Below are 24,477 nucleotides of genomic sequence, written 5' to 3' on the forward strand. Positions count from 1 at the left end.
TGATCAGTCATGTCCGACTCTTTGTGACCCCATGGATTACAGCATGCCAGGCTTCCCTGTCCTTCACCATCCTCTGGAGTTTGCTCAAACTCATGTCTACTGAGTCGGTCACATGAGTTAATAACAAAGTTGGGACCAGATTCTAGGACTCCAGCCTCCTGGGTCACTGGTTTTCCCAGTGGGTCATCTCAGGTCACCCGAGATGGAAACACACGGCCTCTTTGGGGGCTCAGTCCTCTGAATTTTGGAGCCTGTTGCCCAAGCTCTGCATCCTGGCTCCACAGTACAGAAGCAGGGCCTTTGGAACTTTGATACGAAAGGCTAAACCCTGAAAGAGGGAAACTTGCAATGTTCTGATCATCTCACATCTGTGTGGAGGTTTTATTTTCTGTGGGCCATTAAACCGCATGGTACCTTCTTTGATTGCATCTGCTGATCCAATTATACGATGAGCTGCTTTTGAGACTTTCAATCTGATCTTTCCACTTCTCCTTACCACCTTCTCCCTGTGCCTGAACAGTGAGAGGCTCTCACTGCTCCAAACCAGCCTGCAGCCTGACCCACTGTGCTTCCACCACTTGCTGTGGGAAGGAGAAAGCATGATCTCATAGAGCTCAGACTATATTCCTTTACACATTCGTTCAGGGCCTGTGGAACCAAAGACACTCGAGCAGCCACAGATAAAATGATACCATCTGATAAGCAGCAAAGAGGAAAACTTATTATCCACACAGCTGCATCTGATGGCCGAAAGGCAGAAATGGATCAGATGGGGGACATTCTTGATTGATTTGTAAAAATAATGGAACCGAGTGTCACATGGATGCCATCTACCTGACTAGACTCATAGGGCTGCACCTGCTGTTCTCCTCAGCACCACTGTACCTCTGCGCTTCTGTCCCTTCAAGCTTGAAGCCAGTTCCCTGCCTTTGTCCCTGTAGTCACCCATTGGCAGGATGTCTGTACTGTCCAGTGTGGTCTTTTTGTTGTTTCTTTGTTTGCTTTCGGGGGTGGACGGTGGTGTGCTGCATGGCATATGGGATCTTAGTTCCCCAATAAGGGATGGACCCCATGCTTCTGGCTTTGGAAGTGCAGTATCCTGACCAATGGACCTCCAAGGAAGTCCCTGTTGATGTGGCCTTCTTGAAAGCCAGCCTCACCCAGGCAAAGAGATGTGTGTCTGGGACAATTTTTTGAAAGAGACCTGTTGCTAGTCTGTCTGCCTGGGAGTATCCATGATTCTTTTCCACTAATATTTATTGAGTGCCTACTATGTGTCGCGTACTGTTCTATATACTTAGGAACCAGCAGTGGACCAAATAGACAAAAATCCCTGACCTCAAGGAGCTTGCCTTTTATATCTTGCCCACACAAGTGACCTTTTCCAGAACACAGAGGTCAGTTCCAGAAATAACTCTGGGTTCCCACCAATGCCAGTGCCCCATCCCCTCCCTAGTCTTGTTTTCTCACCCAGGTTCCTGAAGATACTACATGAACTGAGACTCTATAGGGTTCTCCTCGAAGCCACTACACTCCAGAAAATATGTGGAGTCCTGCAAACCTCTCCACTGAATCTTTTACTGGCAATTTCCATGTTTTGGGGTGTTCAAAAGTCTTCTGTCACTGAGAGATGATCATAGTATATTATCCTTATAAACTGAGCTTCTCAAATCCTTTTAAGGAAATTCTTCTCCACTCAGGCAGCAAGAACACAATTTGATTAACTTGGGTTAGCCAGAACTCTGCCCTGAGGTAACTGAGGCTACGGGTGGGAAGCTGGAATGGAGACTATTAAGGAACACTTAAGTGTCTTAAATATTTCCATTTCTGTTTCCCATCTTGCAAGTCCTAAGAACTACATGAGAGGCTCTTTCCACAGGCATCTAAGTGAGATTTTCATTTTTTCCTCCTGATTTAGTCATTTAGGACTGAAAGTTCTAGAGTACAACAAAGCTCTGTTGTTAGAATCAGACAAAGATTTTTTTCTCCTTTGAGATTTATTTGGCAAGGGGTTTCTGTTATCCCAAATAGTTCATTATAAGGTATTTTCACCTCATAGAAGGGAATGGACTAGATTCTCAGTGAGTCAATTAAGGCTGCCTGATCAAGATGTACAAATGATCCCTGTGGGTCAGTTCATTTGAAATCTGACATTATAAAATGCAAGCTAACACATTTACTGAGATATAATAATCACTCATTATATCTGTATGAGCCAGACTCTGGCCTTTATGATTTATCATGATTCATGACCATGCTGAAGCCTTGATTTAAGATAATGACAAATAAGCTATTAACATCTTGATCTCATAGTTTAGAGAAGTGAGGCTAGTCAAGGCTAACTGACTTGCCCAAGGAGATAGCTAGTAAGTGTAGAGCTGGGTCTATAGTGATGCAAAGAGCATCAGAACCTTTTTTTTTTTTTTCCCAATTTCTCTAGCCACACTGAAGCATTAGTAAAATAAACAAATAAACAAACAAAAAAATACTTTGGCACTATGTTCATTGATTGGAGATAGAGACCAAATGCCTTTGTAAAGCCTCTGTCCTAGGAGAGTGGGATCAGATTTGAGCCTGACCTTACACGGGAACTAACTACATTAGTGGGAATAGAATTTGGTGCAGTGTGTATGGAACCAAATGGTGATGCCCTAGGATTTCATTGTTCATGATCCAGGAGTCCCAGGTGCCGTAATAGGAAATGAACAGCCCCAGAATCTTAAGGCATGCTCTTTAAACAGTAGACTCCACATAGCTGGTGTTTTCAGACTTCCTCAGGGAGAGATGAGGCAGTCTTTTATCTTTGCATCAGCCACTGAATAGTTGGCTGTGTGACTCTATTTGATTTTCTACACTTTCTCATCTGTAAAATGGCATTGTATATTCTTGCCCTGGAGTCAGCCTTTAAAAATGCTCAACGAGCACTTGTTACATAGATCAGTAAGTGAAAAGAGAAATCAAGGAAGCCAGGGAAGGAAGGTGGTGTCTCTACAAGATGGACACATAAGAAGAGGGGAGAGGGAACAACAGTGTTAGTGAGTGTTAGTGCAGTTGTTCACCGTGAGCATCCCTAAGTTCTGCTCGCAGCTCTCTACCCTTCACACACCCTGTCTCACGAGTCCTCCTAGCACCTCTAGGGGCAGACACCTCCTTCCCGCTTCCAACCCTGTTGGACAACAAGTCGACTGACGCTCAGGAACAGAAATGACTGAGTCACCAACCCCCTGCCAGGACCCCCACCCTTCATTCAGTGCCCCCCAGGCCAGCAGACAGGGACTGATGCTTCAGGAGTTGGCGGTGAGCTCTGGGCACTGTTGTGGGCAACCTGCTCTCTCCTCTGTCCCTGTGTCTTCCCAGAGAAAAATGTATCAAGAATGCTCAAATATTAGGAGGTCTACCTCACCAAATTCCAGATGAAGTGGTTGACTTCAAGGCACATGGTGGAAAAGAGGGGGACTGGATTTTGTGTTGGGGCTTCTGCTCTTGAAGGAGCGCAAAGGACAGAAGGTGGAGAGGAAGACGCCACTCCATTCCTAGGGAGTTCCAGACTCCTGTGTGGGGTTAGCTAGGGTGGCGTCTAGCTTGGCTGCCAAGGCCAGGAGGAATTAGAAGTGCAAAAGCATACATAGGTGTGTTTAGCCTTTAGATGCTTTTTAGATTTACTTCATAAAAAAGAATTGAGTGATTCTGACCAGCACTGCCTCCCTTCCCCAGATGGAGGGATTTTTGAAAAGAAAGCAGCCCATACTCGCATGAAACAGCCCCAACTGTGTCTCTGTGTTGTCCCTTCTCACTCACTCTTCAGCTGAAACTGGTTGGCTTTCTGCCCTCATCACTCACTAGCACAGCCTTCACTCAAGTCACGGTGCTTCTGTGTCACCAGAGTCTGTGGGCAGTTTGGGCATCACGCTCCCTGACTTCTCACCAGCATGTGACACTGTCGGGCACACTTTCCTCTGGTGGCCTTTCTGATTCCACATTTTCCCAGTTGTCCTTCACATCACCAGCTGCTCCTCTTTCTCCTCCATGAGCTCATCCTGTGGTGTGTGGCTCTTATATCTTGGGATCCACAAGGCTTCATTCTAGGCCACTTGCTCCTTTCAGTCCTGTTTTTTATCTCATCCTTCCAATGGCTTCATCTCCCTCTCTGTGTCCTGATGGCTTTCCATGTTAGGATGGAATGGGCTAAGCCGTAGTAGCAAACTAACACCTAATTCCAGTGATTTAACCCATAAAAGGCTTTTTTTCTCACGTGTGCAAAGTCACTACTAAGTGGTGACTCAGGGATTCAGGCTGATTCCAGCTCATGGTTCTGCCCTCTTGACATGTGGCCTTCACCATGGCACCATGGCCTGGGGCAATGGGGGAGAGAGTGGGGAGACCCCCACCCCACACCCTGTGCCCCCGCTTTTAGTCCTGTAGCTGGAACAAGTCACATGGTTCCAACTTAACTGCAAGAAAGGCTAAAACAAAAAGTCTCTTTGTGTCCTGGAGGAGAGGAGAGTGAAATTGGACTTGGTGAGTGCCAGCACTATCTCAGACATGTGCTCACCTTCTAAGTCCAGCCTGGCCCTCTCCTGAGAGCTCTGGCCCTTACATTCAGCAGCTCCTATGGCACCTTCATTCACCAGGATACCTCAGAAGCCACTCACACTCACTAGGTCCCCAAATGAGCGACGTTGCCCCCATGGAAACTGTCCTCTCTCAGAGCCCCTTTCTCAGCAATCGGCAGAGTGAATTCCCATCAGCACTGGGAGCCCAGAACTCAAAAGGCAGTCTTGACGTCCTCCTCTCTCTCGGTTCCACTTCGGTCCTTCACCACCCCCATCAATTTCACCTCCTGGCCACTTCTGTCCATCTTCAGGGCAGCCCCCAGCGTGCCATGCTGTCCTCTCTCATTCAGCCACGTCTGTCCACATGTGTCAGAGAGAAACACCAGTCTCCCTCTTCAGGTCTTCCAGAGGAGGAACACCGGGCAGCTGGATTTCTTCAAGCGCTGGCGGACCTACGTGGAAGGCTTCGGCGACCCCATGAAGGAGTTCTGGCTTGGTATGATCTTTGAGCATCCCTGAAGGCTGGGGTGTGGAGGGGAGATTCCTCCCTAAGAAGCTGATCAGGCGTCTTGAGGGAGCTCCCCACATTCAGGAAGGGCTCCAGGTGACGGGGGCACTGAGGAAGCTGCCCACCAGGGTGTTGGTGGGGCCAGGTCACTGGGAAGGTTCTCGTGTGCACTGAGTGTGTGGGAGGGTGGGACTGCCACACGTGGGCTTTCTCCTGCATCTGAGCCCCATACAATCTCCCTGCAGCCTGAACTTCTCAGAAGCCACAGGAGGAGAGCAGTTATTGATTGATTGGGATTCTGGGCTCTCCCTGGGAAGTCGCACGGGTTCCCTGGAATTCTGTGAGGAATGCCAGTCATTGTGGCATTGTTTTCTCCCTTTTCCTTCTGCTCTTTTGTGGAGCAGATGTTTGTGGAGAATGAAATAGCCAGAAGCATCAATTGGGAAATGAAGAATTAGAAACTCATCACGTTGATTTGCAGCATCCGATAGAGTAGATGAGTTTTGTGGTTTGCTTGGTTCAAAAATCCCATCAGTGACCTTGGAGTCAGTGGTTGATCTCCTCTCCCGCTTGGTGAGATAAGTGGATGATAAGTAGGAATGCTCCTGCTTGAGAGAGAAGGAGTCAGTGGGGGTAGATTCATCCCATGATTACCTACCCTCCACCCCCGCTCCCTCCCAGAGGGCATGGTTTCCACACTCAGAAGCATGACTATGCCAAAGACATAATGGGTTGAGAAAACAGGCACCCCCTCCCCCAGAAGAGAAGGAATAGGGAAAACCCTCCCATTATCACAGGAGGAAAAGGCCAAGGCACCTTTGGGGGACTGAAAGTCTCAGATGCAAACGGTGGGTGCTCACACACACAGGGTAGTTGGTTACCAGAATTCTGTTCCTTGTTCTTAGGACTTGACAAGCTACACAACCTCACCATGGGCACGCCCACCCGCTATGAGGTGAGAGTGGACTTACAGACTGCCAACGAATCTGCCTATGCTGTGTACGACTCCTTCCAGGTGGCCTCCAGCAAGGAGCGGTACAGGCTCACAGTCGGGAAATACAGAGGCACGGCAGGTAAGACAAAATGTGTCCTTCCTGCTGGGGTCTCCTGCCTGGTGCGTCTTGAGGCTGGGTCGGCCACCTGCCGTGGACTTGGGGGATGGAATATTGTTTTACAAAGGTGAATTGTCCTCACTGAACAGCTGAGGCCCTGCTCCCTGTAGGGGGTTAAACAGAATCATCAAAGCAATCTTTGACCATAAAATCAGAACTTCTGTATGTTACACACTGATCCCCTACCAGTAAAATTCTTCCTCTTCTACTGCCCCAATTCAGGCTGCTGTACATTAGCTGATGAACCCACATTCTGAGAGATTTCACGGTGTCTGCCCACCTCTTATTAGGCTTCAGCAGTGTGGCTGCCACTCTTGCACAGCGGTGCCTGTGTGTGTGTTATTTAAATTGATTGTGGTACTTTGCCATAAATAAAGACAGAAGAATGAAAGTGCTGATTCACACAATAAGAAGTCTAGGTCTCATTAACTCCACACAACTATGACAACACAGAAATTAACAGTTCAGCTGAAAGGAGGGGAACGGTAGCTGCAATTAGCGTCTCACTGGATTTAAGCCAGTTGGTGGTGTGTTAAGTCATGAAAGGAAAAGAACAAAATTAAGCAGCTGATGAAATACTGAAATTATGACACTGAGCATTTTCTTTAAGATGCAAGGTGTGGTTATTGTTTTAATACTATACTTTAAACCTATATTTATCGTCTTTAAACCCTAGCAAGTAAGTCTAGTGTTTGACATAGCGTGTTTTTGACTTTGTTGGGGCTATGTAGGAATGTGTGTGTGTGTGTGTGTGTGTGTTAGTCGCTCAGTTGTGTCCAACTCTTTGGGACCCCAGTGACTGTGTCACACCAGGCTTCCCTGTCCTTTACTATCTCCCAGAGTTTGCTCAAACTCATGTCTACTGAGTTGATGATGCCATCCAACCTCTCATCTTGTGTCATCCCCTTCTTCTCCTGACCTCAATCTTTCCCAGCATCAGGGTCTTTTCCAATGGGTTGGCTTTTCGCATCAGGTGGCCAAAGCTTCAGCTTCAGCTTCAGCATCAGTCCTTCCAGTGAATATTCAGGGTTGATATAAAAAACGTGGAAGTCAGGCATAGAAAAAAGCCAGTTAAAATACAATTGGGAAACACAGATGGGTATTTAGTCCAGTCTAAGGATATTAATCGAATGAGAGGGATTACAAGACACCCTTTTGTAAGAGTGAGTGCACTGCCTCTCACCCTCTTCCACCAACTGTAGCTGATCAGATTGCATTCCAGCCAGAGGGGAAGGGGTGTGCACACTGCAGTCTCTCTTAGACCTGTCAGTGAAAAACAAGAAAGACATGGAAGTTTTATTCCAGCCAACCCGAGGATTATAACCCGGGTGGCAGTCTTTCAGAAAACTCAGAGGACTGTCTCTCCTGTTAGAGGTCAGAGCACAGTTAGATGAGTTTTTGAGATAGAGGATTATAAGTCTGTCAAATGATGTATCATTGACAGTTTACAAAGTCCAGATCTACACCGCATACAAAGTATTGGATCACAGGTCATGAGTCACGGTGGCTCCTTGAGGATATTAAGAGGGAGTATCATTTCCTAAAGAGGTCTGGTTAACACAGAGGCGTGGTACACACTAAAGGGGAAGAACGAGGCCCAGATGGGCCCTGTATCTTGCCAGAAAATATGAGCTTTATTTCATCAGACCCCTCAGGCCTCCTCCTGTTCTAGCTCAGCCCACATGGTTAAATATCTGGCCATCCCTTTTCTTCCCAGTTCCCTGTTCAGTCCTGACCACAGTGATCAGTCAGCTTTCCTTTCTCGGGCTGAAAAAGCCCAGTCTTCAGAGACTCCACCCATGGCACCTTCTCCAGATAAGATATGGGTTGGGCTGGTTCCCTTTGGCACTTGTGCCCACGTCCCTCCCTGAAGCCACTCCCCTCATGGGCCTTCCGCTGGGGACCTCGCTCAAGCCTGCCCTCCCAGGCTACCCCGTCCCCCTCCCTCTAGTATTCAAATGTCCCTTCTCTGAGGTCTATCCTAATCCAGTAAATGACCTGATGCTAATGGGAAAATGAGTGAAAAGGAGTCAACATCTTTGTGAATTACTGTGATTCTCCTCCCGGGGACTGTATTTGCATTTTAACTGCGATTAGGGGCTAATTCCCATTCTAAGGTTGTGCAGGCCAACAAGTGCTGGTCAGTGGAGGATGTATTTTTTAATAGGAAGCCTTGAGAGACTCAGAATTCATGCAGCATTTAGGCAGTGGTCTAATCTTCCCCTGTGTGCTATCATTCTTACTCTTAAATTCTGAATTATAGTGGTGGGGTTAGTGGAGTTTGAGCTTTCCTTATATGTGCTGATTGGTCCCCAAGGAGGATTTTGAAATTTAGCAAGCTTCTGGCTGCTTATGTCCTAGATGATGAGGTACTGATTAGAGGACATGGCATTCCGGTAGAAAGCGAACATTTTGCATCTCCAGGCATGGGCCAGCTCTCCTTAGAGGACAGGGCATTCCGGTAGAAAGCGAACATTTGGTATCTCCAGGCATGGGCCAGCTCTCCTTAGAGGACATGGTATTCCAGTAGAAAGCGAACATTTGGTATCTCCAGGCATGGGCCAGCTCTCCTTAGAGGACATGGCATTCCAGTAGAAAGCGAACATTTGGTATCTCCAGGCATGGGCCAGCTCTCCTTAGAGGACATGGCATTCCGGTAGAAAGCGAACATTTGGTATCTCCAGGCATGGGCCAGCTCTCCTTAGAGGACAGGGCATTCCGGTAGAAAGCGAACATTTTGCATCTCCAGGCATGGGCCAGCTCTCCTTAGAAGACATGGCATTCCAGTAGAAAGCGAACATTTGGTATCTCCAGGCATGGGCCAGCTCTCCTTAGAGGACAGGGCATTCCGGTAGAAAGCGAACATTTTGCATCTCCAGGCATGGGCCAGCTCTCCTTAGAGGACATGGCATTCCAGTAGAAAGCGAACATTTTGCATCTCCAGGCATGGGCCAGCTCTCCTTAGAGGACAGGGCATTCCGGTAGAAAGCGAACATTTTGCATCTCCAGGCATGGGCCAGCTCTCCTTAGAGGACAGGGCATTCCGGTAGAAAGCGAACATTTTGCATCTCCAGGCATGGACCAGCTCTCCTTAGAGGACAGGGCATTCCGGTAGAAAGCGAACATTTGGTATCTCCAGGCATGGGCCAGCTCTCCTTAGAGGACATGGTGTTCCAGTAGAAAGCGAACATTTTGCATCTCCAGGCATGGGCCAGCTCTCCTTAGAGGACAGGGCGTTCCGGTAGAAAGCGAACATTTGCATCTCCAGGCATGGGCCAGCTCTCCTTAGAGAACATGGCATTCCGGTAGAAAGCGAACATTTGCATCTCCAGGCATGGGCCAGCTCTCCTTAGAGGACATGGCGTTCCGGTAGAAAGCGAACATTTTGCATCTCCAGGCATGGGCCAGCTCCCGCCAGCCTTTAACCCTGTTGTCACTCTTTTTGGAACTAGAGATGTACGGCTCTGGTGGGTAAGTGAGGTTTTAGACTATCCCTACTCAGACTGTCCAGGTGGACCCTCAACTTTTGCTTCTACTGAAGTCAAATCAAGAAGCTGCAAAGTAGAGATAGAGACACAGATGTAGAGAACAGATATATGGACACCAAAGCGGGAGGGAGGGGAGGGATGAACTGGGAGATTGGAATCAACATATCCACACTGTTGATACTATGTATAAAATAGATAACTAAGGAGAACCTGCTGTATAGCTCAGGGAACCCTATTCAGATATATGTGTATGTGTAGCTGATTCACTTTGCTGGACAGGAGAAACTAACACAACCTTGTAAAGCAGCTATTGTGCTAAATAGGGCTTCCCAGGAGGCGCTGGTGGTAAAGAGCCTGCCTGCCAGTGCAGGAGGCATAAGAGACATGGGTTCGATCCCTGGGTCAGGAAGATCCCCTGGAGAAGGACATGGCAACCCACCAGTATTCTTGCCTGGAGAATCCCATGAACAGAGGAGCCTGGCAGGCTACAGTCCACAGGGTTTCAAAGATTTGGACATGACTGAAGCATATGTGTTGCTGATTCACTTTGCTGTACAGTTGAAACTAAAACAACATTGTAAAGCAGCTATACCCCAATAAAAATTAATTTTAAAAAATCCAGCACATTATTCTCCTTGAAGGAAACTCCAGCAAGGTAATGCCAGATCAATTGACTTTCTGATTCTTGGAGTGAGACAGGTAGGACATTCTATGAGCTCTACCTTCAGGATGCCGCTGTTCATTAATTTGGAGATTATATTGAAAACATAAATAGGCAGACATTCAGGGTGGTGCAGAAGGATTTCTGTGGGCTAACTAGCCACTTACAGCTGATTTCAGAGACTTAGAGCTGCTCAAGAAGGGATGGTTCACCCTCTACGGACACTTAAAAATGTGACGAGGAACTCAGCCAGCATTCAGTGGGCTGGGGCCAGGGTTGCCAGATACCCACAGTGAAAAATTGTTCCACCCCAAATGCCAGTGCCTTCCTGGCTTTGAAGTGAATTTTTTAAGTACTGGCATTTAAAGAAGGAAAACATTGTTGACACATGAACAAAAGGGAAAGCTGGAGGTGACACAAATCACACTTTCATCAGCCTATTCTTGGTCTCCGAGTGGAAGATGCTCAAGGTCCAGACACGTGATCCTGCGCCTGCGTGTCATTCACAGGGGATGTGATGCTAACAGCTTCTGGCCTGAGACGGCTTAGCTGCCGGCTCATCTTTCCTATCTCAGGAAGTACGAGAGGAGAAGAGTTGGTTCCAGAGTGATTTTTATATATATTTACATTTTAAATATTTGTTTATTTTTATTTATTTTTGGCTGTACTGGGTCTTCATTGCTGTGCATGGGCTTTCTCTAGTTGTGGCGAGCAGGGGCTACTCTTTAGTTGCAGCACACAGGCTTCTCATTGCGGTGGCTCCTCTCATTGTGGAGCACGGGCTCTGGGGCTTCAGTAGTTGCAGAGCATGGGTTCTGGATCACGGGCTCAGTTGGGTTGTGGCCCATGGGCTTAGTTGCCCTGCAGCATGTCGGGGCTTTCCGGACCATGGATCGGACCTGTGTCCCTTGCAATGGCAGGCGGATTCTTAACCACTGGGCCCAGTAGGGACCCCCCTGGCCACCCCTCTGCCCCAAGAGATATTTTGATGAGCTGGGTGCTGACCATCTCAGCAGCCCCACCTGGGCTTGGGTTCAGACCTCTTACAGGCTTGCCACTGACTCCTCCCACCCAAGGCCATTACATTAGAAGAGGGGCACTTATCTCTCATCAATGTTTTCTCCTAAAACTCCCAGAGAACCACCATTGACTTTTCTGCTTTATTTTCCTTGGGGAGATAAGCTTAATACATCAGAACACTGTCTTAGCCAGGGCCTGATGACCAAAGAAAAGTTAGTTTTTAATTTATGGGAGCACTCACTATCTACATTTGGAACATTAGTGTGGCTTCAATCTCTGAAGCCAGAAGGTAGATAATCCATCATGGATTGGGGGTAGGGGCCACTCAGGCCACAACCTGCTTCACCTTTCTTTATCCCAGCGCCCAAGGTTAGATAGCCACAAAGAGATCTTTCAGAAACAGTCTCTGCACAGGTGCTTAGAAAACAGCTCTTGGAACTTACTTGCAAGTTAGGTAAACTGTGCTCGTTAAAAGTGTTACTAAGGGAGCCATTGTGTGGTATTTTGAACTATAGGGAACTATCTGCGGAAAATCTAAGGAGATGAAGAAATGCCTGTGAATGAAGGCACAGTTTGCTCTTCTTTCATTGGAGAAAATTAATGGGGGAAGAGGTTTTGCTGTGTCTCAGAAAAGACCCTGATGCTGGGAAAGATTGAAGGGAGGAGGAGGAAGGGACAACAGAGTGAAATGGTTGGATGGCATCACCGACTCAATGGACACGAGTTTGCACAAGCTCCGGGAGATGGTGATGGACAGGAAGCCTGATGTGCTGCAGTCCATGTGGTCACAAAGTGTTGGACACGACTGAGTGACTGAACAACAAAGGTGGACATGAGGGCTACCCGGGTGGCCTACTGGAATCCACCTACCAGTGCAAGAGACATGGGTTCAATCCCTGGGTTGGGAGGATCCCCTGGAGGAGGAAATGGCAACCCAGTCCAATACTCTTGCCTGGAGAATCCCATGGACAGAGGAGCCTGGCAGGCTATATATTGTCCGTCAGGTTGCAAAAGAGCTGGACACGACTTAGCGACTAAACAACACGGTGGACATGAAAGGGCCACCGTCTGAGCTTCCAAATGAGAAGGACAAACTTGGACCTTCCCTTTACACCGTTTTGTCAACTCTTTATGTATCTACCACAGCCACCCGCAACTGAGAGCAAGGACTGCTGTTGGCATTCCCAGAGCCTGGGCCGTGGCAGGTGTACCTGATGAGGTTGCAGGACAAAAGTTCTCAAGCTTCAGCTGGCGTCTGAAGGGCTTGTCAAAGCACAGACTGCAGGGTACCACCCTGGAGTTTCTGGTTCTGTAGGACTGGGGTGGGCCTGAGAACATGAATTTCTAACCAGTTCCCAGGTGATACAGATGCTGCTGGCCCAGGGACTGAACTTTGAGAACCATTGTTGTAGATGGTCAGAGACAGCTCATTCTTGTTGGCATAATCAAAGCCTGCTGTTGAAGTAAGGAAACCGCAGATGCATTGGTGGCTCAGAAAGAACCCTGGGCTTGGGGTCTCGGGTCGCAGCTTTGAGTCCTGGCTCTGCTGCCAGTGGGCTGAGAGACTGTGGCAAGTCCCTAGAACAAACTCTGTGAGTTTCCTTCCTCGTGGGACGAAGAGCTGCCTAACCCACCCCTCAGGCTTGTCAGGAGCATCAGATGAGAATGTACATGTGGAGGTGATCTGTAACTTGGAAATCAGATTAAATGGAAGTATTGTTATCACAGGAACGGACTTGACTAAGCTTGGGATTTATATGAGCCCTTATTGCCGTTTATGAGCTGAATTAAAAAGTAAACGTGTAAAAGAATGACAAATGTGATGGGGAAATAGTGAAACACAAGTCAAGCAATTAAGGCAGGTTTCTAGACAGTTTGCAATGAGCACTTAATTGTACCTGTGTGCCCAGAAGGGCTCTAGAAGTTCAGGTGTGTGTGTTAAGAGGGCACGTGGGAGGATTAGGAAGGAGACTCTTCCTCAGGAGTGGGATTGCGCTGGGCTTCGAGGAATGGTGAGGACTTGGACTGATGAAGGGTAGAGAGAAGCAGATAAGCAGAGGCATGGACGATGGACTCATCCACCCTACGCATTCAGTGCCTTTGGGGACAGCAGGCTATGAGGTTGTACAGAAGGTACAGCCAAGGTACAAGCCTGCAAAGCAGGAGTAATTCACTCCTTGTGGGAGGAAGTAGATCTGAGATGATGAAAAAGGATACTTATTAAGCTTCGGAAGAACTGGGAAGCCTGTTGTGTTGACACAGGCCTGGAGAGGTGAGAAGACCCTAGGGTGGCAGCCGTGGGGGACAGGGGTGTATTGGAGTGATCTGCAGAAGGAAGGGCTGAATCATTGATGGGGGAGGCGGGCAATAGGATTGTCAAAGGTGGCTCAGGAGTGTCCAGTCTGGGCCACTGAGGGGATACTGAAGCAGAGACAGCGGCATGGGACAGGGGTCAGTTGTGTGAGGTCAGTCTGGTACTATGAGGAATGTCGAGGAGTTCGGTTCTGGATGTTTGGATATTTTACTGTGAAGCCTCTAAGTGGAAAAGCTATTCAAGCTATTGGAAAAACAGGCCTGAAGTTTGGGTGACAAGCGAGGAAAGAGAACCTGTTCATTCGTATTGTGTGCTCATCTTGGCGATTTTGAGAAAAGCGTGACTCCTTGTGGCATAACCAACTGCACCCCTGGCATTTTTGTGCCCGGAGGTTTTCCTGCCGGGTCCTCTCTCAGGCCAGAGGAAGATCCCACCCACCTCTGTCACCTCTGCTTGCCCGCAGGGGACGCACTCACTTACCACAACGGATGGAAGTTTACAACCTTTGACCGAGACAACGACATCGCCCTCAGCAACTGTGCCCTGACGCATCACGGCGGCTGGTGGTACAAGAACTGCCACTTGGCCAACCCCAATGGCAGATACGGGGAGACCAAGCACAGTGAGGTAGGTGACAGGTGAACATCTTTTTTGTCCCAGTGAAAGTGTTAGTCACTCAGTTGTGTCCGACGCTTTGCGACCCCCGGGGACTGCAGCCCACCAGGCTCCTCTGTCCATGAAATTCTCCAGGCAAGAATACTGGAGTGGGTTGCTATTTTCTTCTCCAGGAGATCTTCCTAACCCAGGGATCAAACCCGCATTTCTTTCATCTCCTGCATTGGCAGGCAGGTTCTTCACCACTAGCTCCACCCATATTCTGTTTCTGGAGTGACACCCTCCAGCTGGTGTGCTGCCCCTCTCCTTCGGAGGCCAACAGTCAGAGCAGTGCGGCTCCTTCTCCAGGCTCCGTGGCCTTGTGGTCTAGGTCCTTCCTGCCCACCTGCTGCGGCCCCCCGCTCTCTGCATTCCCACCAGTGCTGCGCCCTTCCTCAGTGTCGGGCAGGACTCAGGCCGCCCACTGCTTAACAGAGATGGTATGCATCACACATCATCCTGCTTTACAAATTCACATGTGGACACTCTCTTCGTTAGCTTGAACTGCTGTAAGAAAATAGTAGAGACTAGGGGGCTTAAACAGCAGGCATTCATTTCTCATGGTTCTGGGGGATGCAAAGTCCAAGTTCCCAGCAGATTCAGTTTCTGATGGGAGGTCTTTCTGGCTTGTGGATGGCCGCCTTTTCACTGCGTCCTCACACAGTAGAGGCAGAGAGCGAGCTCGCGAGTGAGCTCTGATCTGTCCTCTTCTCGTAAGAGCACTGATCCTACCGTGGGTGACGTCATCTAACCCTAGTTACCTCCCGAAGGCTCCACTTGTGAATACCATCACTTGCGAATACCATCTGGTAACCATCTGGTAACCACACTGGTGGTTAGGGCTTCATTGTATACATTTTGGGGGGTTGGGAGGGGACACAAACATTTTATCCATAACAGACACATCAGAATTCTATCCAGTTGTTCTTCCAGTTAAAAGTGAAAATTTAAAGTGTTAGTCATTCGGTCGTGTCTGACTCTGTGATCCCAGGTTCCTCTGTCCATGGAATCCTCCATGCCAGAGTACTGGAGTGGGTAGCCATTCCCTTCTCCAAGGGATCTTCCTGACCCAGGAGTCAAACCTGGATCTCCTGCATTGCAGGTAGATTCTTTACCATCTGACTCACCAGGGAAGTCCTTCTTCCAGTTAAACCAGAGCTATTTTTCTCTGTCCTTTGATCATGGGGAACACAGTTTTCTGCTTTAGGTAAGACCCATAGGGTCACATAGAGTTGGAAACGACTGAAGTGACTTAGCGTACACACACACCCTTGGATCCACTTCACCCTAGAGCCACCCAAAGTCTGCTCAGAGCGTTGTGCTAAACCGGTTTCTCCACTTCAGGAGTGTGAACACAGGCTCCTCACCCCTCCCTTGCTCTAAAACTTTCCTACCAGTGATTTCTCAGACTCTCATGCCCCGAGAACATCATCTTGACTCCTCGCCAGCAACTAGGCATCTCCTGCTTGCTCCCTCACAGCTTCTTGAAAATTGCATCTTTGTTCCTACTCATCATTAATCCATCCCACTTTATGAAATTTCCCCTCCTTGGGTTTCTAATTTCCTACCCTGGATCTTGATCCTAGCCTTCAGGAAGCTACCTCTCCCCAGAACTCACCTTATACCAATATGACTGTAAATATTAATACATCTAAAGTCCAGGTACATTCTGTTTCCATTGGTCCTAACCAGGCAGTAGGGACTCCCCATCTTTACATGATTTTTCAAAGGGAAGAAGAAGTTTGCACTTAGGGGAGCCAAGGAGGGTGGGCCCATGAATCCTGGAGGCTGCATGTGGACTGAGGGAAGCTGTGATCAGAGATCAGATATTTGAAATGAGCAGCCAGCGTGCCCTAAACCATCCCCATATTTGCTAATAAAAGACATTCATCTGGTTAATGTGCTTTTCACAGTCTGCACAGCATTTAGCTTCTTGTTTATTATTTACCTCACAAATTAAAATACATAAAATTGGTCACTTGGGCTCTTTATTGGCCAGGTTGCAAGGTTATTAAGTGAATTAAATATTATTGTGCTCACCAGTCAAAAGTCATAATGCGAAATTTAGTTTTCAGCAGGCTATTCGTTACCCCAGAGCTAATATCTGTACAGTGTAAATTGAAAATGATTTTACACAATTGGCCAATTAATATGTTTATTTTTGTCTTTAATTTTTTGTAAAGGAAAAGAGTGAAGCAAATCACTCTGAATTTAATCACTGCTGGCCAGGTTGACCCCGTGTTGTCTTTGCAGCTGCTCTGGCTTCACCCGCCTCCTGGGCTTACACCCCCAGCCTCCAACCCCAGGGGGCTTCCCAGTCCTCAGCCTGTCTAACCTCAGCTGCCCAGCAGAGGGCACACACTCCCAGATCCCTCTCTCACTTCCGTTATAAGTATCCCAGTCTCCTTTTCTGTCCCTTGTGCAGAGAGGTGTGGGCTTCACAGGTGGCACAGTGGTAAAGAACCCACTTGCCAATGCAGGAGTCTTGGGTTCGATCCCTGGGTGGGGAAGATCCCCTGGAGAAGGAGATGGCAACCCACTCCAGTATCCTTGCCTGGGAAATCCTGTCGAGGGAGGGGCCTGGTGGACTGCAGTCCATGGGCTTGTGAAAGCCTTGGACACGACTGAGTGACTAAAGAACAACAGAGTAGAGAGGGAGTGCTTTCCCCGGTAGAGAAGCACTCTTTGGTGCCATAACCCACTCCACTCTCCCAAGTGCCTCTTCTCCTTGGCTTGTTTATTTGTTGGCTTATTTATTTATTTAACATAGGGGGTGAACTGGGAGCCATGGAAGGGACATGAATTCTCCATTCCTTTTGTGGAGTTGAAGATCCGACCTCACGGCTACAGCGGGGAGCATGTCCTGAGCAGAAAGAAGCGAATGCTGGGAGAAAATTCGAGAACGTTCTGACGGCCCCTTTGTCTACATACAGCACAAGAGGAGACCAGCCCAGGGTTGGGGACATCCGTGTAAGCGTCAGGTGGGGTGGGTAGTGATGACTGGCTGATGGAAGTTTGAAGAATGCTCATAGCCCTGGCTTCTGAGATGGCTGGATAACCTGCAGGACAAAGCATGTCACCAAGCTCTCAGTCATGCAGCTTACTTCCCTGTCACCTGCATTTTGCCCACGTATATTGGGGCCCTGAAAATCCATACAAAAGTAGCTGCACAGTGTGTATGGGAGAGACAGCACTGAAGCTGTAAGGTTTTCTGTTCTGTCTTCAGTAACAAATATATGGGGTTAGGGGGAAAAAAAAAGTGAAGAATCATCTAGTACTCCACTAATTGGAAATCTCAAAATTGGTGTGTGTGTGTATATATATGTATATACACATAGTTCTACTAATACAAATCTTCTGTCTAAAAAGAAGCACCAAAGAGGGGTTTCTCTTTGATGACAAGGGGCTGATAGTAGCCTGAAACTTACCTTCCATTATCCCTGGATTTGGGGGGACAAAGGCATAAATCTTCCCCTTTTAAAAAAAATTGCCGATGTTATTCAAGGGAACTAGAAGAGACAAAGAGAGAGTTGAATTTTGCTAAGTTCTGACTGGTATCCGGCATGCTGGAAACCCCAGCTTCCATATTACTGCTATTTTGAAGTGCTCCCTACCAGCCATCTGCATAATCACTTTTGTAGATCCACATATGTTGTGAATAAATTCTCACTTATTTCAACCTTAAATAGTTTGACTCTCTTGGTAATTGGGTCCTCCCAAAGACTCTTCTTTGTCACTCCTTCATAACATCAAGTCCTCTGCCTTCCCTCCTCTCCCCTACCGCCTATTCTGTTGGAACCCTGGGTTTTCTGAAAGTGCTCAGTACCAGATGCTTATTGTCTGAATGGACACTTGGCATATTATTATGACACAAGGTCAGATAATTTTGTCTTATTTTCCTATCACTCTGGAAGGTTTTTGTGTAGCAAAGTCAGTAACCATTGAAAAAAGTCAAATTCCTATTCAAGAAAAAAAAATTAAATAAACCACTGATTTAAAGAAATATGCTGTGTGTTATTTTCCCCACATAAGTGCACTTGAATTCTAAATTTAACCTAAGTGCAAGCAAAGGTACAATTTGAGCGTTATAATGGAATTTGGTTGGCCGTGACCTCTTACTGCTGTGATGGTAAATAATGGTATTTGGAACCAGGAGGAGTGAGTGAGTGAGGAGGAAGACAAATACCCTACAAGCTGCAACCCTCCTTCAGGATTGGGAGTCCTTTATTACCTCGGGTTCTCCAGGTTTTAACCTCTGGCCAAATGCGAAGCCATACTTTTGGAATAATGTTTGTCAACCTTTAAAATGTTCAGCATCCCCTTGGCTCCTTTTACACACGCACTGAGCAATGCCCTGGCAACTGCTCAGCCTGATAAAGGGCAGTCTGGATGAAGTATTGTGTAGGTGTTGGGGCTCATAGTTTAAAAACAAGCTTGCACCTTGTTCATTGATTCAAGGAGACTTTAAGGCTCTGCCTGCTTACCAGGCAGCGTGAGGTGAGCTCACAGAGCGGAGCGAGCCAGTTCTTGCTCTGCTGGAGTGTGTGTGCTGTCATGCATTCATTCCTTCATTCATTCAACAAATACTGATTACTCCCTATTACATGCTGGTCTACTCTAAGTCCTACTGCTCTAGAAGTGAACCAAATGCAAGATTCCTGTCCTTGTGCTGATATTCTATCGGTGGAGGCTGATAATTAATAGACAACAGATATCCATACAATTTCCAGAAGTGATAAGTGCCATGAAAGAAAATTACAGTAGGATCAAGAGATGGAGGTGGAGATTGGTGGCAGTACTGGGGGGCTCCATAAGCCTCTCTGAGGAGCAGATATTTGTAGAAACCGACTAGATATCTTTAGTCCTGATCCAGCTTCCTTAGGGCCAGAGCAAGAGCTAATTTCCTTGTCGGTTTTAAAGGTCCCTTTGTGCAGCCTCTCAGTCCCGAGGCCTCTCATCTCCTGTTTGCAGGTAGAGTCTCCACCTCGCTGACGCAGGAGCCCTGTGCACACCCCAGTGGGTGCAGCCTTTTTAGAAAAGGAAAGCCACCTTTGCAAAGTGGATCAAATCCTGGGATGATTCAGAGTGGGGGGGGTGGAGTGCCTGGTGGGTGGTCTTCCCAAATTGAATCAGGCTTCTCAGATGTGCCTGGGGAAGAGGACTGCTGTGCTCCAGCCCTTCTGACTCTGCAGGTCTGGGCTGGGGCTGCTGATGAACGGGTGACTGCTGTCTTAGTAGCTCCGGCGAAGGGGGCCACTCGCTGATGGGCTGTTTGCTCAGGAGGCGTCTGACATGGTAGCCAGAGAACTTGTGGGAAACTGGAGTGGTTTCTTGCATTCTTTCACCTGTAGGGTTCTTGCTGCCCTGAAAGGACAGGGCAGAGAAAACCTCAGTTGACTCCTCAAGGATTCCACCGGGGCAGAGAAGGAAGTCGGTGGGGGTAGGGCCAGGGAGCTCATTTTCAAAGGATGTTTGCCTGACGAAGGAGAACATTCCAGACCTAAACCTCTGTGCCTAACCTCATTTTAACGTGACCAACTCCGGGAGCTCCTGCTCTGGCAGCTGAATATAGGCCCCAGAATAGATTTCTGGGTAGACCTGCGTTTCCGAGGGTCAGACACTTTTCTTAGAGTCAGATTATGAGCCACCAGCATTTTGAAGCTTCAGGGACAATTCCTACTGGTTAGGACAAACCAAATAAAATAATCCTAAAAGAAACCAACCCTGAATATTCATTGGAAGGACTGATGCTGAAGCTGAAACTGTAATATTTTGGCCACTTGATGCGAAGAGCTGACTCTTTGGAAAAGACCCTGATGCTGGGCAAAATGGAAAGCAGGAGAAGGGGGTGACAGAGGATGAACGGTTGGATGGCATCATTGACTCAGGGGACATGAGTTGGAGCAAACTCAGGGAGATAGTGCAGGACAGGGAGCTTGGCATGCTGCAGTCCATGGGGTCACAAAGAGTTGGACATGACTGAGCAACTGAAGAACAGCAAGAAACAAAAGCTGTCATAGAAGGGACATGCAGCATAGCCAGGCACTAGGGTAGAAGTAAGGACAGAGTATCACAAACAGTTGATAAAGTCTCTTGAGTGGTTTCCTGTTCCATGGGAGATGCTAGCCAAGCCCTGAGTGATAAGCAGAACACAGCCCCTGCCTGCGATGTGGTGGACACAGCTATGGGGACGCCCAGTGGGCATTGCGATGGACAGAGTGCTGTGAGCAGAGCGGGGTGCCCCAGGAAGTGTTGCAGCTGTGGTGTCAGCATCACGTCTGGAAGAACAAATCTGGATTCGCCAGGGACAGGCGAAAGGCTGGGGGCAGGCAGGGCACCTTGGGATGAGGTTACCTGATGGCGAAAGTGAGAATGGACAGAGTGTGGTGTGTTTCAGGGAGGAAGATGGTTTCTTGGTGGGGTGAGGAGTGGTTGGTGGGGAGCCATGCTGGAGAGACAGGCAGGAACTGATCTCAGCCATGTGAGCATGGTGGTCTCAGCTGGCACCGTGGTCCCAGCTGTCACTGATCATCAGAATCAGCTGGAGCTGTCACATAACCAGACCCTACTTCACCCCCAGAGATGCTGCTTCTATGGGTCTCAGCTAAGTCCTGTGCAGCTGTGCTTTCTAAAGCTTCAGGGGCTTCTGACATGCATCTGGGGCTGAGAACCACAGCTAAGATGAAAAAGTTTGGGAGGGGCAGTGGAGAACACTGAGGGTGTTTAAACCTTGGACTGACACTTGTAGTGAGACTTATGTTTTGGAAGCATCAGTCTGGTGACAGCATAGAGAATGGAAGGAGGCATGGAAGGAAGTAGAGATTCACAGACAGTGAAGGGTTATTGCAATAGGCAATGGGTATGGGCTTCTTTCGGGGCTCAGTGGTAAAGAATCCGCCTGCAATGCAGGAGACAAAAGAGATGCAGTTTCGATCCCTGGGTTGAGAAGATCCCCTAGAAAAGGGCATGGCAGCCCACTCCAGTATTCTTGCCTGGAGAATCCCCATGGACAGAGGAGCCTGGTGGGTTATAGTCCGTGGAGTCGCAGAGAGTCGGACATGACTGCAGCGACTAAGCACGCAGGCACTGACTTCCTTGGCCTGAGGCAGAAATGGTGGGAAACAGCAGAGCACAGATCAGTAATATTAATAGAAGGAAGGGTTAACAGGATTTGAGGGGGCTGGGTGGTAAATGAGGGGAGGGCTCCTTTCATGGCAGAGTTTAAAACTGGTTGTTCTTGACAGTAGCTTCCTCTGGGAAGAGGGTCCCCACGTTTTGGTTTGTCGCATGATGTCTAGAGTTCTGCTTTGGGGAATTCCCTGGCGGTCCAGTGGTTAGGGCTCTGCGCTTCATTGCTGAGGACCTGGGTTCAATCCTTCGTTGATTTCACAAGCCGTGTGACCAAAAAAACAAAAAAAATCTGCTTTTTAATTTGGAATTCTTAGGGATTCAAGGATCATTAAAGCCAGAAAACGCTGAAGGAGCTAGGGAAAAAGAAAAAAAAAATGACCCAAGGTATTATGATCAAAGGGATGCCCTGAAGGAAAAGACCAGGTGTGTTGTCTGAGGAGAGGGAGGCTGTGGTCGGGATGGAGTGTCCCGGGTGGGGCTACAGCATGGGAGTGGAAAAGCAAGTATAAATAATGAAATAATCTCGGCGAAACGTAGCCATTTACAGGAGAAAGTCTTCCGCTAAAAATATTTCCAAGTCATACCCTTAAGCCCTTCACCGGGGCAGCGGAGAGGATAGGGAGGTTTCTGTCAATAAAGAGTGCAGATCAATCAATACGTTTGGAGCCCGCGGCCCGGCTCAGGGGCGCGCTGTTCCCGGCCAGGCCAGCAGATGGCAGTGTGGTCCTACCGGGAACCTCTAGCCTCAAAATTCCTTTCCTCTCCTATAGCGAGGGAAGTTCTGCGGGTCCTCACGTTTCTTCCTTCATCTGGAGAGTCAGCCTGTGGGTACGACTCACCATCCAGCATGGCTTGGTGGTTGCACGGGCAGTGTTGCCGCGCAAAACAGGTAACTGAGAAACTGTAATCCACTACCACCCCCTTTTTCATCTTAGCAGCTGTTCTCAGCCCCAGTTGCATGTTAGAAGCCCCTGGAGCCCTTTGGAAGAGATTGCCTGGTGAGCTGGGGACTGTCTCCCCCAACCTGGTCTACTGGGCTGGTGGTCCGGCAAGGGGATGGAGGGGCGCCCCTGGAAGGGGTTTTAGGCAGTTCCTAAAGCACAGCTGAATCCACTTCCCAATAGGCCTTGTGTTAGTTTCTACGGGGGACATGGGAAATGGGTTGAGATCTAATTCCAATGGTATACAAAGGAGTTAGGTTCTCAGGTTAGCCCAGAAAAGCCTGTCCATTCTATAATGCAGATTGCAGTGCACTTTTAATGACCGAAGTAGAAAACAAAGGTATTGTAGTATTGCAATTTAAAAAGGAAAAAAAAATGAATGAAACAATTACTTATTTTGGCAAGTGAAGAAAATTAGGTTTGATGAGAGAAGGATAAGGAGGCCAATGAGGCTGGCTGTGTGTTCTGTGCTGGTCTCAACCTATCAATAACCAATGTTTTGGTTGGACTGACTTTTGTGATTCTTAAGACACCCTTCAGCAATAACTATTAGGAAACTTTGAAAAAAATGAAGGTTTATTTCTTGCAAGGCCTGGCAATTACACTACATACCTGGGGCTGCATAGTGAGGTTGTGGGGGAGAGAGAAAACAGCTCAAGAGAGAGTGAGCTTAGGGTTCTGCTTTTATTGGGGTCCATGGTGGGGGCCTAGGATTTTGAGGGATCAGTCTTTCCTGGTGAATTTAAAGTGCAGGAAAAGAAAAAAAAAAAATGAAGTGTCCCAAATAGTCAAGCACTGAAATCACCCAGGATCTCTAAAACAAAGGCGCCACAGTCGGGGGAGGCGGCCCAGGTCTTCGTCTAGTTGTGTATGTTTGCAGTGTGTTTATCTTGCATAGTGGTCTTTGAAGTGGGTGCTTCTGCAATCCAAGCTTAAGTCAGGCACTTGGATGACAAAAAAAAAAAAAAAAAAAAGGCAGAACTCTCAGGGCTCACACTGCACGGTGGACCACCTGAAGGAGACATTACAGAATGTCTGAAGACTTGTGGGCAGAGCCCTTTATTGGAGTTGTTATTGGAGTTTTTGACCTATAGGGGGTGCTGTTGCTAGTTAACAGTCTCTTAGGAGCCCAGATCAGTGGAGTGGATCTCATTGCCCTGTGTTCCCCAGGGGCTCTAGGGCAGGAGTCTGAGGGTTTTGGTTTGGGCAAGTTGCTCACGTTGGGTCTCACTTTCATCTTTTATAAAATGGGAATGATTTACTCACAACGTCAGTTGCTGCAAAAGTCACATGAGGTGATGGAAGCGCCTTTATGAGGTAGAAAGCACTCTGGTAGGATAGAGGCCTTGCATCTTCAGTCTCCATAATTTCACTCAAAATTTTGGAATTTTTTTTTTTTTCCTGATAAAGGTATGTGCCAAGTTGCTTCAGTCATGTCCGACTATTTGCAACCCCATGAACTGTAGTGTGTCAGGCTGCTCTGTTCATGGGATTCTCCAGGCAAGAATGCTGGAGTGGGTTGCCATTTCCTTGTCCAGAGGATCTTCCTGACCTAGGATCGAACTTGCATCTCTTTTGTCTTCTGCATTGGCAGGCGGGTTCTTTTATAAAGGTGTATCTCTAACCAACACTAAGGTGTATTTGCTATGAATAGGCACCAATAGGATTATTATGGCTTGCTCACAGATGGAAGAAAGAGAAAGGGCAGAGTGAGAAAGAAAGGTTAAGTAAAAGAAAAGAAAAGGAGACTGTGTCTACATTTCACAAAAGTTTTCCTTGGGGATGTTATGAATTGAGGTGTTAGCAGTAGAAGACCAGCAGATGAAGCATGGGGGTATGCACACCCCCCAGAGCAGCATTTCCCAAATGGTGTTCCTTGGAACCCTTGCTCCTCCAGATGTGCTAAAAGATGAGGTTTCATGGTCAAATAAGCTTGAGAAAACTCTGAGTCCAGCAGAGTCACACCCATTTCTTTATTCCAGTACCCATTAGAGCTTTTAATATGATACTTGCAGATTCCAAGAAAGACATGGAAAGACATGGTATGTAGCACTTTGAAAACTTGTTTGACTATGGGATGATTTTGGTTTCTGAA

At 47.8% G+C, this 24,477-nt stretch overlaps 1 protein-coding gene across 7 annotated transcripts in view; it reads left to right on the plus strand.

Annotated features, from left to right (window-relative positions):
* The window catches only part of TNN (tenascin N), a 71,163-nt gene extending 53,167 nt beyond the window's left edge, over nucleotides 1-17,996 (plus strand). For all 7 annotated transcript variants that reach the window (XM_061383265.1, XM_061383268.1, XM_061383269.1 and 4 more), the window contains 4 exons: nucleotides 4,953-5,049; nucleotides 5,967-6,134; nucleotides 14,120-14,283; nucleotides 17,081-17,996. In XM_061383265.1, coding sequence (XP_061239249.1) covers nucleotides 4,953-5,049; nucleotides 5,967-6,134; nucleotides 14,120-14,283; nucleotides 17,081-17,221 — 570 coding nt within the window. In that variant the 3' untranslated portion in view covers nucleotides 17,222-17,996. The remainder of the gene's footprint in view (nucleotides 1-4,952; nucleotides 5,050-5,966; nucleotides 6,135-14,119; nucleotides 14,284-17,080) is intronic.
* The last annotated feature ends 6,481 nt before the right edge of the window (nucleotides 17,997-24,477 follow it).

The sequence above is a fragment of the Bos javanicus genome, chromosome 16 (genome assembly GCF_032452875.1).
Source record: "Bos javanicus breed banteng chromosome 16, ARS-OSU_banteng_1.0, whole genome shotgun sequence".
NCBI classification, from domain to species: Eukaryota; Metazoa; Chordata; class Mammalia; order Artiodactyla; family Bovidae; genus Bos; species Bos javanicus.